The sequence below is a fragment of the Scardinius erythrophthalmus genome, assembly GCF_964197995.2.
Source record: "Scardinius erythrophthalmus genome assembly, chromosome: 6".
Taxonomy (NCBI): domain Eukaryota; kingdom Metazoa; phylum Chordata; class Actinopteri; order Cypriniformes; family Leuciscidae; genus Scardinius; species Scardinius erythrophthalmus.
Genome location: NC_138226.1, coordinates 50410030 through 50424330, shown reverse-complemented (window position 1 = coordinate 50424330; position 14301 = coordinate 50410030). Strand labels below are relative to the sequence as shown.

The following is a 14301-nucleotide window of genomic DNA, read 5'->3' as shown; positions in this document are numbered from 1 at the left end:
TTTATTCATTCATTGGTGATCTCTAAAATCAGAGGGAAATGATAGGTGAAATAACACTGATGTGGTTGTTAGCCTAAACTTGACATAAACTGTAAACTTCTCCCTCATCATCATGTTCTGCGCTCCTCAAAGTTTCAGGTCTCTACGACTTACGGTTTGGTCTGCCTGATCAGTTTTAGGGCAGAATGTTGATCTTATCTAACAGTTACTATAGTGTTTCAGCTATGCACTTGAACCCCTGATAACGAAGGTTTGGGAGCATGTTATCGCGTCTCCCGCTAGCCCGATACCACAGCGCTACTGCTACAAGTATCTCCACGGATCAGCATCTCTCTTCAGCAAACTCTATTAAAGCTCAAGGCCTGTACATCCTGAAGCTCAGAAGCAGTCAGCTTCATTAGAAGAGGTGACCGCTGAACTCTCTCCAGTGCAGATGCTGTTGCAGTCTTTGATCTGTTGCTTTCAGTGACGTGAACTCTGTTCAATTTGCATATAGTGTGGGAATTTAAGATTGAATGGAACAAATCGCATAGCTATCTGATCACTAAGGCATCGTTCACACTGTCAGTCCAAATCCGATTTTAATTAAAATTCCACACTGTGTGTCGCAACTGTTCAGATCCGATTTGTGTGTCCATGCCGCCATTTTGTTTTCCGGAATTTCTGCATTGGTTTCTATGGCAATGACGTAGCATTGGTAGGAATACGCCAAAAACAACAACAACAACAACCGTAACATGGAGAGGTTTGCAATACATATGTTGTCTTATAAAAATTTTACAACATGGGAATGCGTATCCATTGATGCCATATAGCGGGATGAGAACGGATAAGTAATATAGTAATAAAATTGTCTTAAGAACTCAAATCAGATCCTTAGATCCTTCAGTGTCCTTGAATAAAAGCACATCCCACATGCATAACATGAACTGTAATACACCCCCAGTGTCACACATTGTTTATATTGTATGTTTTACAGGAAATTGTGGATAAAGACGGAAACAGCAAGCTGTTATCTTTCATGGTCCCATCCCTGTCCAAGCCATCCATATATCATGAGGTAATTGAAATTGATTGAGTGGTGTGAGAATAATGCTCTTATCATTAATACGAGTAAAACTGAGGAGATTGTATTTGGGTCAACGGCAGATATAGCGCCTGTCTTTATTCATAAGGAGGAAATTAAACTGGTCAAGACATATAAGTATTTGGGAGTGACCATAGATGATATGTTATCTTGGAAAGATCACATTGAGACCCTATGTAAAAAGACTAAGCAGAGAATCTATTTTCTTCGCCGTCTTAGGTCTTTTGGAGTAAGAAGGCAGATTCTTCTGCTGTTTTTTAGGTCTGTGATAATGAGTTTATTGCAATACTGCAACTCTAGTTGGTATAAAGGTCTGTCTGTCGTGTTAAAAACAAAGGTTTTTAATCAATTAAAAATCTGCTCAAAGATAGTAGGTCAGCCGCTTGAAAAGCTCTATGACTCAGCTTATCACAATAATATTCTCAGGTTGGCTGACAATATAGTTTCTAATCCCATGCATATTTTGCACAAAGAGTTTGAACTACTACCGTCAAAGCGGAGGTATAGAGTTCCCAAATTTAATAAGGTGAAGCTGAAACACTCTTTTGTGCATCAGGCAATTCTAGCGCTGAACAAAAAAACCTAATCAGAGATCAAGAGTATTGGGATGCTGGGGTTGATGGATAAGTGTTATATTGAATGTATAATTGTGTGGTTAGAGTGAATGTCAATGTTGAATGTATGTTAAATGTTGTGGTAAACATGGATTCTGTCATGCAAGAAAAATTGCAGACCTCAGTCTGACAATAAAGTATTAAGTAAGTAAGTAAGTAAGTAAGTAAACAACATGCACAATACGCATACAGCCTTCTGTGTTTTACTCCTGCTAAACTTCTAAACTCAATTAATTTCCCACCTTAACCCTCTGGGGTCTGAGCTGTTTTCTGGGCCCTGGAGGTGTTCTGACATGCTCTGACAACTCTGCTACAATAATATATCAGCAGCATGTATGTAAAAGTTTGTAGTTTTGAGATAATGACATTTATGCGTGGTTTGTGAAAATACAAAAAAAAATTCTCACTGAAATAAGGTCATAAAACCCATACTGATTATTTCTTCACAAGACTTTTGAGAATTGTATGACGTAGCCTAGAATATTTGCTCCAAAAGATCACCCTGACTTTCTGGTAAGACAATATATTGATTTAAACGACGTGTTTTGTGTGACAAAGCTTTATGCTCATTAATATGTAAGCTTTTCACACCTGAGAAAGACAAAGACCCTCCCCTAACGGCCCTATTAGGAGCTATCAGGCCCTATCATTCTGAGCAACCTTACACAAAGAATGAGGAGATTTAAAAAAAGAATGGCTTTTAGATTGTTTGGATTTATTTACAACACAACATAATCCAAAGATACACAACAAATGACAAAAAAAGCACTCATTGAAAACAATGATCCAAAGGCAGAGACCTTTGTGCCATTCATAAAAACATTGTACATACCTTTCATTTCCAAGGTGTTTGATTTTCACTTTACCATGTTCATGTACAGAGACTCATGTAAATGTTGAAGTCAGCAGGACTCAGTGGCATCTGGGCCCTGAAAGAAAAACAAGTAATAAAAACTCAGTGAGTGTTTTAGCGCAATTTTCTGACGTCATGGGATCACAACACTAAGAGATAGTAAATCTTTTTATGTTTTTTTTTTTTTTTTTTGTGCGTTCCCGAAATTAGACCTTCCTTAACATAATGCCGAAAACCCGAAGTCTCTAGGTGGTCTGGTTGAGGAGGAGATAGAAGTGCAAGATTGGTGCGCACAGACAGAACAGAAATCATGAGTTAACAATCGCAATTTTGTCCGTTGGAAAATTGCGCTTAAAAAAGTGAACATACTGATATTAAGAGAAAGGCCTGCACGATTTTGGGAATAAATTTTAGATTTCTCTGGTTAAAATTGCTTTTTAAAATTCACAGAACACACACACACACACACACACAAATGTTTCCAACAATATATAATATAATGAACACCAGGTTTGTTGTGCCTTGTAGGCATAGGCTATGCGCAGTGCTGCATAAAATAATAATAACAATAACCATAGCAGCCTTTAAATCTTCCAAAATATTTCAGTAACAACTAAGCTAGAGAAAAATATATTGATTATCATGTTACTTCAAATGTTTCCATTCGTTATGATGATATGAAATGAGATAATAGTAAAAACATGAAGCCGTTTGGTGCGTTTTGCTTGTCAGATTAGAATAAGTGTCCCCCAAAGCATATGATGTTGAAAAGAGTATGCCAAGTTGCCGGATTGTCTACTAATGTGGATCCATGCTCACTATAACAGCTAATATTGCCCACAACCCATTGCACTTTGGAGGAGGATTCAGTTCAGAACTACAAACACGAATAAAAATGTTTAAAAAACTACAAATCTGGTGGATGTGCGCAACATAAATAAAGAAATAGAATAAATAGACGAAATCTGGTGGGTATGCGTCCCCCCCCACCCCCCCCGAAATCGACGCCTATGTATGTGGGGAACAAGACGACACAACAGGACTACAGGAGATGTGAATGATGACTGAAAATCACAGTTTAAGTCATTATTCACTTTATTATGAAGGTAAAATGATGCCATAAAGTATTGCATGCGCAGGGTAAGATTTGTGAAAGTGTACATAAGATTGCAAGCGTAAATTAAATTTGCATGCGCAAGAGAAGATTTGTAAAGGTGTAAATCGCCTTTCAAGTGTAAGAAAAAAATATTTGCAGCATTTCACTGTTACTCGTAAGTGTAATTCATGTATTGTGAAGCTGCAGCTTTGTGCTAACGCAAAATAAATATGATCTGTATTCTTCTGACTTCCATTTTTCCGCGCTTACACTTTTGGCACGGTTTTTACGCTCAAATACGGCCAAAAGTATTGCAGGCCTGTGAACAGCAAGTTGCGACCGAAAACAACAGAGTTATGAACTGCAAAACAGATTCTCTGCATAAAATCTAACTTTGTGTAAAAAATAAACTGTTGCAAATGTCTAAATGTGTGCATAGGGCAACAAAGTTACCGACATAACCCGATTTGTACAGTTACGTCTTTCTTTTACCTGCGCTTCCAGTTTTGGCACGATTCTCTCACTCATTGAGTTTTGCAAGCGCGAAGAGGAGGGCGGGACCACCTTCATCATTTAGCCAATCAGATGAGATGTTTGAGATGTTTACATGCCTATAGGCTTTTAATCTGAGGTTAATCTTTTTGCTGATCGATTGCTCCTGTCTGCCTCGCTGCCTGCTGTGAGTGTGTTTGTTTGATTCGGTGCGATAAGCTCCGTCTTAGCCATATATTTCATTGTTTTGAACCATCACTTTACTACCATTTCTAGTTGTTTATACTACTACATTTTACCCAACATCTCAGATTAACCTGACATCGCTAGCTTTTGTTATTAGTACTACTAGCACAAAACGCTAGTAATTCGCTAGCCTGCTAACGCGCCACCCGTGCGCTCAGCTATTTTATTTATTTATTTTTCTCTCGCGCGTCCGCGCCTTTGAGTTCATAAAAAGCTCAGGTGAGTAAGAATCACTCAACAAACACGGTGAGTAATGTCTTGTCCTGTTATTGTCACTTGCACTTCATGTCACATGTTTAGTATAGGCTTCTCTGTCGACAATATAGGATTTATATGTGTTAAATGTAAGGAGACAGTTAGGTTGACAGAGAAGATTTCAGAATTAGAAACACGCATCCAAACTTTAATTGAGGATAGTAAGAGTGCTAGTGCTTTAGATGTTTTGGATGCGCATAGAATAGAGAACTCTTTACATGACGCGGTTCTGGCTGAAGTAGAGCCCGTGCAGCCGGGCAAATGGGTGACAGTGAGGGATCGCTCTAGTCGCGGATCTAAAAACCACTCTTCCGTTCCGATTACCATAACAAATCGATTTGCCCCGCTCAGTGAAACACCCACTGAGAATGATTGTGCCCTAGTTATTGGAGATTCTATTACACGGAACGTGAAAATAGAGACACCAACCACCATAGTCACATGTTTGCCGGGAGCCAGAGCGCCTGACATCAAAGCAAATTTAAAAGTGCTGGCTAATGCTAATCGTAAATTCTCTAAGATCATTATTCATGTCGGCACTAATGATGTTCGACTACGCCAGTCGGAGATCACCAAAATTAATATTAAAGAGGTGTGTGAACTTGCAAGTACGATGTCAAGGACTGTAATTTGCTCTGGCCCCCTTCCTGTTCGCAGGAGTGATGAGATAGTTAGTAGATTATGTTCGCTTAACGGTTGGCTGTCTCGGTGGTGTCCGCTTAATAATATAGAATTCATAGACAATTGGAAAAGTTTTTGGGGCAAACCTGACCTGTTGAAAAGAGATGGTATTCATCCCTCCTGGGATGGTGCTGCTCTTCTCTCTAGTAATATGGCTCATAGTCTTAGAGCTCAAACATGACAATCTGGGGCTCAGGTCAGGAAGCAGACAGACTGGCTAAACCGACCGTCTGCTAGCGGCCTCACGTCACCAAGGTCAGATAAATCCCATCACATAGAGCCTCTTTCACCTAGCTATCATCATATAGAGACTGTGTCTGTTCCCCGAATTTGGAAATCCAAAAAACGTTTAAACCCAACTAAGGTTAAAAATTTAATTGATGTTCAACAAATAAAAAACAGCTATAATACAGATGAGCAAATGCTACAGCTTGGGTTGCTGAATATTCGATCGCTTACTTCAAAAGCACTCGTTGTTAACGATATGATTTCAGATAATAACCTAGATGTGCTGTGTTTGACAGAAACCTGGCTAAAACCAAACGATTACATTACTTTAAATGAATCAACCCCGCAAGATTACTGTTATAAACATGAGCCTCGTCTGAAACGCAAAGGGGGTGGTGTTGCTGTAATCTATAGTAATAGTTTCAAAACCACTAAGAAATCAAGTTTTAAATATAATTCTTTTGAAGCATTGGTGCTTAATGTAAAAATATATAGTGTAAACGATAAATCACGTTTGAGATTTGTGCTGGCTACTGTATACAGGCCACCAGGGCACCATACAGACTTTATCAAAGAATTTGCGGACTTTCTATCAGAATTAATATTGACTGCAGATAAAGTACTAATTGTTGGTGATTTTAATATACACATCGATAATGAAAAAGATGCATTGGGATTGGCATTTAAAGACATTGTAAATTCAATTGGAGTTAGACAACACGTGTCAGGACCTACTCATCGTCGTAATCATACTCTAGATCTAATATTATCACACGGAATAGATGTGGATGCCGTTGAAATTCTGCAGCAGAGCGATGACATCTCAGATCATTATTTAGTCTTGTGTAATTTGCATTTAGCCAAGGCTGCAAAGCCGACTCCGTGTTACAAATATGTGAGACCTATCACTTCTGCTACTAAAGATTGCTTTATTAATAATCTTCCTAATCAGTTTCATCATCTCAGCATCTCAGATAGCTTAGAAGAACTAGATATTACAACAGAAACGTTTAACTCTCTCTTTTCCAGCACTTTAGACACAGTTGCTCCGTTGCGCTTAAAGAAGATTAAAGAAAATAGTCCAACGCCGTGGTACAACGAGCACACTCGGGCCCTTAAGAGAGCAGCCAGAAAAATGGAGCGCAACTGGAAGAAAACAAAACTAGAGGTATTTCGCATTTCATGGAAAGAGAGCTCAATTACTTACAGAGAGGCTTTAAAAGCTGCTAGATCTGCTTATTTTTCAACCCTATTAGAAGAAAATAAACATAATCCTAGGTATTTATTTGAAACGGTGGCTAAACTAACGAAAAATAAAGCTTCAAGCACCGAAGTTTCCAAGAAACACAGCAGTAATGACTTTATGAACTTCTTCACTTATAAGATTGATAATATCAGGGACAAAATTATAACTATGCAACCGTCTACTACAGTATCGCATCAGGCAGTGCACTGTAGTCTCCCTGAGGAAAAATTTGATTCATTCGTTGCTATAGGAGAGGAAGAATTTACTAAACTCATTAAATCATCTAAATCTACAACATGTATGTTAGACCCTATACCGACTAAGCTACTGAAAGAAATACTTCCAGAGGTCATAGATCCTCTTCTTAATATCATTAATTCGTCTTTGTCTCTAGGATACGTACCAAAAAACTTTAAGCTGGCTTTGATTAAACCGCTTGTTAAAAAAACGCAACTTGATCCTTCAGAATTAGTCAATTACAGGCCGATCTCGAATCTACCTTTTCTGTCAAAGATATTAGAAAAGGCAGTATCCTCACAACTGTGTTCCTTTCTTGAAAGAAATGATATCTGCGAGGATTTCCAGTCCGGATTTAGACCGTACCATAGTACCGAAACAGCTCTCGTTAGAGTCACAAATGATTTGCTCTTATCATCCGATCGTGGTTGTATCTCTCTATTAGTGTTACTCGATCTTAGCGCTGCATTTGACACCATCGACCACAACGTTCTTTTAAATAGATTAGAACATTATGTTGGCATTACGGGAAATGCACTAGCATGGTTTAAATCATACTTATCTGACCGTTATCAGTTTGTAGCAGTAAATGATGAGATGTCTCATCGATCACAAGTTCAGTATGGCGTACCACAAGGCTCAGTACTAGGACCGCTGCTGTTAACTCTGTACATGCTACCATTAGGAGATATCATTAGGAAACATGGCATTAGCTTTCACTGTTATGCCGATGATACTCAGCTCTATATTTCTTCAAAACCTAACGAAACTTATCAATTCACAAAATTAACGGAATGCATAGCGGATATAAAAAATTGGATGACTTGTAATTTCCTACTTCTAAATTCTGAAAAAACAGAGTTTCTAATTATTGGACAAAAAACTTCCTCACGTAATAACCTAGAATACTGTCTAACACTTGATGGCTGCTCTGTTAAGTCTTCGTCGTCGGTTAGGAACCTGGGTGTGCTCTTTGATACCAACGTGTCTAGTATCTGTAAAACTGCATTTTTCCATCTTAAAAATATATCTAAATTACGTCATATGCTCTCATTGACAAATGCGGAACAATTAGTTCATGCGTTCATGACCTCAAGGCTAGATTATTGTAATGCTCTACTAGGTGGTTGCCCTGCACGCTTAATAAACAAACTACAGCTGGTTCAAAACGCAGCAGCTCGAGTTCTTACCAGAACCAGGAAGTATGACCATATTAGCCCAGTTCTGTCAAAACTGCATTGGCTCCCTATTAAACATCGCATAAATTTTAAAATATTGCTGATTACTTACAAAGCACTGAATGGTTTAGCTCCGCAGTACTTGAGCGAGCTCTTAACGCATTATAGTCCGTCACGTCTATTACGATCTCAAAATTCCGGCCAGTTGATTATACCTAGAATATCAAAATCGACTGCTGGCGGTAGATCCTTTTCCTATTTAGCACCAAAACTCTGGAACAGTCTTCCTACCATTGTCCGGGAAGCAGACACACTCTGTCAGTTCAAAGCCAGATTAAAGACACATCTCTTTGACCTCGCTTTCACATAATACATTATAGACTTCTATAATTTAATGTTATGCTGCATAGACTAGGTCAGCCGGAACCGGGAACACTTCCCAAAAATCCTGATGTACTCGTTACATCATGAGAAGAATGGCATCTACGCTAATTTTAGTGTCTGTGTTTATCCCAAGGTTTTTCCTGCAGCCTGCCGGATCCAGGCCGTATCCAGATCTGACGAAGGACCTTCACCTGGACCGATGACAACGCAGTGCTGAAGTGCCAACTAGTCTCTCCCTATGGAGGATCCCACTACCACTCTACAGATAAGGCGTTGTTGGGAAAATTCGTCTCGCGGTCCTACCCCAAAGCAACAAATAAAATTCCTTATCAAAATTTATAAGGAAAAACAAGTATTTTGTTTAGGCTTGGCTTGTAGGGATTTCCAAACCTGCGTATATTCAAACGCACATAACTATAGAACCCATTCTAAATGCGCATGTGACCGCCATCAGCGTTTCTCACAGGTTCGCGTTTAAAGTCTGTGTAGAGAGAATGGTGTCGTCTTAGTGGCCCCTAATTTAATAACAAATGATCATTGCGACGGAACCAAATCAATTAAAACTAACTTTAGATGGAAATAACTTAACTCTGCTGTAAAGCCGAAACAATCTCTGTTACCTTAAATTATACGCTTATCTCTGTAAAGCTGCTTTGAGACAATCTACATTGTTAAAAGCGCTATATAAATGAAGATGACTTGACTTGACTTGACATGAGCTTCTCGCTGACTCTAGGTTTACTCTTATCTGATTGGTTCAATAAACACGCCAGTCACCAGAACACATCTTTATCTTCATTTGGCTCAGAAACCTTCTGGTTGCCGAAATGGTACTTTTAATGCACACATACATGTTAAATAAATAGATAAACAAATAAATAAACAAATAAGTCATGATTGCTTAATAAGCTGTGCACCATTAGGATGATTAAAGCTGACTAACATTCATACTGAATTTCAAGCTGGTGTTAACGTTACTGGATTGAAATTTGATATATTATATAATCTGTTACACCACTGAGCAGATGTTAAACTTTACAATCAAAACATTTAATACCCATTCTTTATGTAATAATACAATTCTGATGCAGTGTTTTTCACATCATGTCTCTGTTCGTGGCATTTAACACTCAATTACATATTTTGAAATATTGTCTTGGTAGCACTGTCAATATTGATTCTGATTAGTGATTACTTTCGTGTGACTGATCAAGCTATTATATGTAGCTAGTATAAATAACAAAATGCTTTCTCTGTGTCCAGATTTGACTGTAATGAAAAACTGATACTAAATCAACATAAACTCAACTTTGACAAAAAGTAACTAATTATGTCTGAATAAAAACCCAGCAACCAGGGAATATACAGCATCTTGATATGTTCATATATAGGGCTATACAGCCATCTAGTGGTTACACGATGGCATTGCAGGTGATAAATGGTGCATAATTTAGAGATGCTCTTAAATACACAAAAAAAAATATAATTGTAACATAATAATAGTGGAATCCTCCCAATCAGTAGACTGGTGAAATTATGCATGCAGTAGTTCAGATACAATTTTTTTTTTCTTAACACACCAGCTCGAAATTCATTATGGACTCATATAGTCATCCTAATGGTGCACAGCTTATTAAGCAATCATGACTTATTTGTTTATTTATTTGTTTATCTATTTATTTAACATGTATGTGTGCATTAAAAGTACCATTTCGGCAACCAGAAGGTTTCTGAGCCAAATGAAGATAAAGATGTGTTCTGGTGACTGGCGTGTTTATTGAACCAATCAGATAAGAGTAAACCTAGAGTCAGCGAGAAGCTCATCTGATTGGCTAAATGATGAAGGTGGTCCCGCCCTCCTCTTCGCGCTTGCAAAACTCAATGAGTGAGAGAATCGTGCCAAAACTGGAAGCGCAGGTAAAAGAAAGACGTAACTGTACAAATCGGGTTATTTCGGTAACTTTGTTGCCCTATGCACACATTTAGACATTTGCAACAGTTTATTTTTTACACAAAGTTAGATTTTATGCAGAGAATCTGTTTTGCAGTTCATAACTCTGTTGTTTTCGGTCGCAAATTGCTGTTCACGGGCCTGCAATACTTTTGGCCGTATTTGAGCGTAAAAACCGTGCCAAAAGTGTAAGTGCGGAAAAATGGAAGTCAGAGGAATACATATCATATTTATTTTGCGTTAGCATGAAGCTGCAGCTTCACAATACATGAATTACACTTACGAGTAACAGTGAAATGCTGCAAATATTTTTTTCTTACACTTGAAAGGCGATTTACACCTTTACAAATCTTCTCTTGCGCATGCAAATTTAATTTACGCTTGCAATCTTATGTACACTTTCACAAATCTTACCCTGCGCATGCAATACTTTATGGCATCATTTTATCTCCATACTTTATTTAAATATAAAAAAGTAAAAAGTGGGGAGACTGAGGTGATGTGTCGAGACTGAGACTATCGCGAGACTGTGGGTGAGAACCAACATGGCAGCGCTCTAAACGCAAACACCGGATTACTATCAACTTCACTCACTTATCAAAACAACCTTCACTATACTGGATAACCAATCTTGTCAAGACCCGGATAACCTGTTCAACTTCATCGACAGCTATTTCTACAATCTGGACATTATGTCAGAACCAAACAGGAAAATACGCAAACAGGATTCATCCACTGAAACAGACGAGGAAGCTACAGTCGAGGTCAGTGTACTCGCATCCATAAACTCCAAACTTGCCATACTCGAACTTCTCCATATAGACATCCGTGATCTGAAAGCTAGTCTCGAATTTTCCCAATCCCAAATCGAAATTCTAATGCAAGATAACATCGAACTAAAAAAAAAACGCATCACACCTCTCCACCCAAGTCACAAAACTTACCAAAGAAAATCAAATTATGCAAGAAACCATATTGGACATCCAGTGTCGCAGCATGCGCGATAATCTCATATTTTCTGGAATAAACATACCTCCACAAAACACACCCGACGATCCAGTGAAAGCAATAAGAGAGTTCATGCACGACTCGCTCAAACTGCCTGCAGCGACAGTTGAGGAGATAACTTTCCACCGAGCTCACCGTCTTCCATCCAAAGACCCCAAAAAGCCACCTCCAATAATCGTTAAATTTGAAAAATACAAGCACAAAGAACTTGTTAAAAGCAGAGGAAATCAGCTGAAGAACACCACGTATGGGATGTACGATCAGTTCCCCAAACAAATTCAAGATCGCAGACGAAAACTAGTCCCGATGATGAAACGTTTCCGTGAAGAAGGAAAGCGAGCTACATTATCGGTAGACAAGCTTTACGTGGATGGAACACTCTACCGCGATCCAAACATCACTACGTGGCTGTATCCTAACTAAACTTTCATTTTCCATTCTAACACTGACTGTTCCAAAATGCATTCTTTATAGCCATACTGCCATAACCTGTTACATATTTCATTCATCACGCCAATAGTTATTACTGAACTCTGATTATAGACCCTGATGTCTCTCTTATTTTTGTTATTTTTTATTTAATTTTTTTTCCTTTTTTTCTCTCCTCTTTATTCTCTTCTATTCCCACAATGCCATGTCTGCTTCTAGCAACACATGCATTGTGTTATTATCTCCCAGTATTTTTTTCTTTTTTTTTCTTGTTACTCGCCATTCTCTCTGTCTTGCACATAGTGTATGTTGGTTTTTTGTATATGTGTCCTGTCTATTTATGTGCAGAGCAGCGTTTATATTTGTGTTCTGTCCATCTATGTTTTGTGTCTGTTTGAACGAGCCAGCCAGCCAGCCTGGAAACCCCCCTCACCCCTCCCCCTCCCACTACATATCATGGGTACCTATCTTAGGTACAAATAGCACATCTTACATACTATTAGTATTTATATTTAACCATGCAAACACTTAAACTGATAACATGGAATGTACGTGGCTTTCATACCACTCCTAAAAAAATTAAAGTAATCAACCACCATCTATTCTGGACACTTCAGGCAAAACTACACAGGACCCTCAAGAAATCAATAACTCTTTTTGTCATTTCTACAGCTCTTTGTACACTAACGGCACCCAACCTCTACAATCTGAAATTGACTCTTTTTTTAATAATCTGGACCTTCCTTCATTAACCACAGAACAAGCAAACTTTTTAGAACAACCCATCACCCCTGAAGAACTTATCAAAGCCTTACAAAGCATGCAAAACAATAAATCACCTGGACCCGACGGACTACCGGCAGAATTCTACAAACACTTTTGGGACATCTTATCACCAACTTTTAACAAATTACTCTCAGAAATCCAAACCACATGTACCATTCCCACACATATGAACACAGCGCTCATTACTGTTTTTCTGAAACCCAATAAGGACCCAACACATCCCTCTAGTTACCGCCCACTTTCATTAATCAACACTGATCTGAAAATTATCACAAAGACTCTAGCTACCAGGATTGAAACAGTTATGCATTCACTAATTCACCCAGACCAGACAGGCTTCATCAAAAACAGAAATGCAAAAGACAATATCCGCAGACTTTTCAATCTCATCAGCATTGTACAAGGACAGTCACAAAAAACTATAGTTGCATCACTAGACGCAGAAAAAGCATTTGACAAGGTCAACTGGACATTTTTATTCACCACCCTCCGTAAATTTGGTTTTGGAGAGTCGTTCATCCAATGGATAACAACACTATACACTTCTCCAAGGGCCGCAGTCATCACAAATGGGATCACTTCACCAAGTTTCACTCTGCAACAAGGAACCAGACAGGGATGCCCACTCTCTCCATCCCTCTTTGCCATATTCATCGAACCACTCGCAGCAGCAATACGCCAAAACAATAAAATTAAAGGAATCCAAGTCAACAACTCTCAACACAAAATTAGTCTATATGCAGATGATTTACTATTATACTTACAAACTCCATCCCAATCACTTAATGAAGCATTCAATGTCATCAACAAATTCTCAAAAGTCTCTCACTACACAATCAACTGGAATAAATCAACTATACTTCCACTATTAGGAGATGATGTGGACTCTGCAGCTCATGACCCCTCTCTTCCCCTCAACACGGGTAACATCAAGTACTTAGGTATATCAATTTCCCCCAGGCTGTCAGAGCTATACAATCTCAACTATGCCTCACTTCTCAAGAAAATAGAAGATGATTATAAACGATGGAACAAGCTCCCACTCACACTCACAGGCCGTATAGCAACAATCAAAATGAAGATACTCCCCCAGATCAATTACCTATTTTCAATGATTACAATTACTCCGACCGACTATTGGTTCAAAAAATTTGATTCCCTCACCACTCACTTCTACTGGAAAAATAAAAAACCAAGGATAGCACTTACAACACTCCAAAACACAAAACACTTAGGCAAAATTTCATGCACTACTACCTGGCAAACCAATTACAATACCTATATAAATGGACTCAACAACAGATACATTCCGACCCATGGCTTGATCTTGAGCAGTACTTGTGCTCCCCCAACTCAATCGCAGATCTTCCCTTTCTACCACAGTCAATCAAAAAACTGGACTTCTATCATAACATTACAATAGCAACAACTGGTGGAAAACCAACAAAATCACAAAATCACCCCAAGCTCCATGTAGGTATACCCCCATCTGGCACAACCCTGACCTCCGTCTTCACAATAAACCAATCC

At 38.5% G+C, this 14301-nt stretch overlaps 1 protein-coding gene across 1 annotated transcript in view; it reads left to right on the top strand.

Moving 5' to 3' along the window:
- LOC308692112 (hyccin 2-like) overlaps positions 1–14301 on the top strand; it is a 108928-nt gene that overhangs the window by 63080 nt on the left and 31547 nt on the right. Inside the window, exon 6 of the mRNA XM_081367859.1 lies at positions 980–1060. Coding sequence (XP_081223985.1) covers positions 980–1060 — 81 coding nt within the window. The remainder of the gene's footprint in view (positions 1–979; positions 1061–14301) is intronic.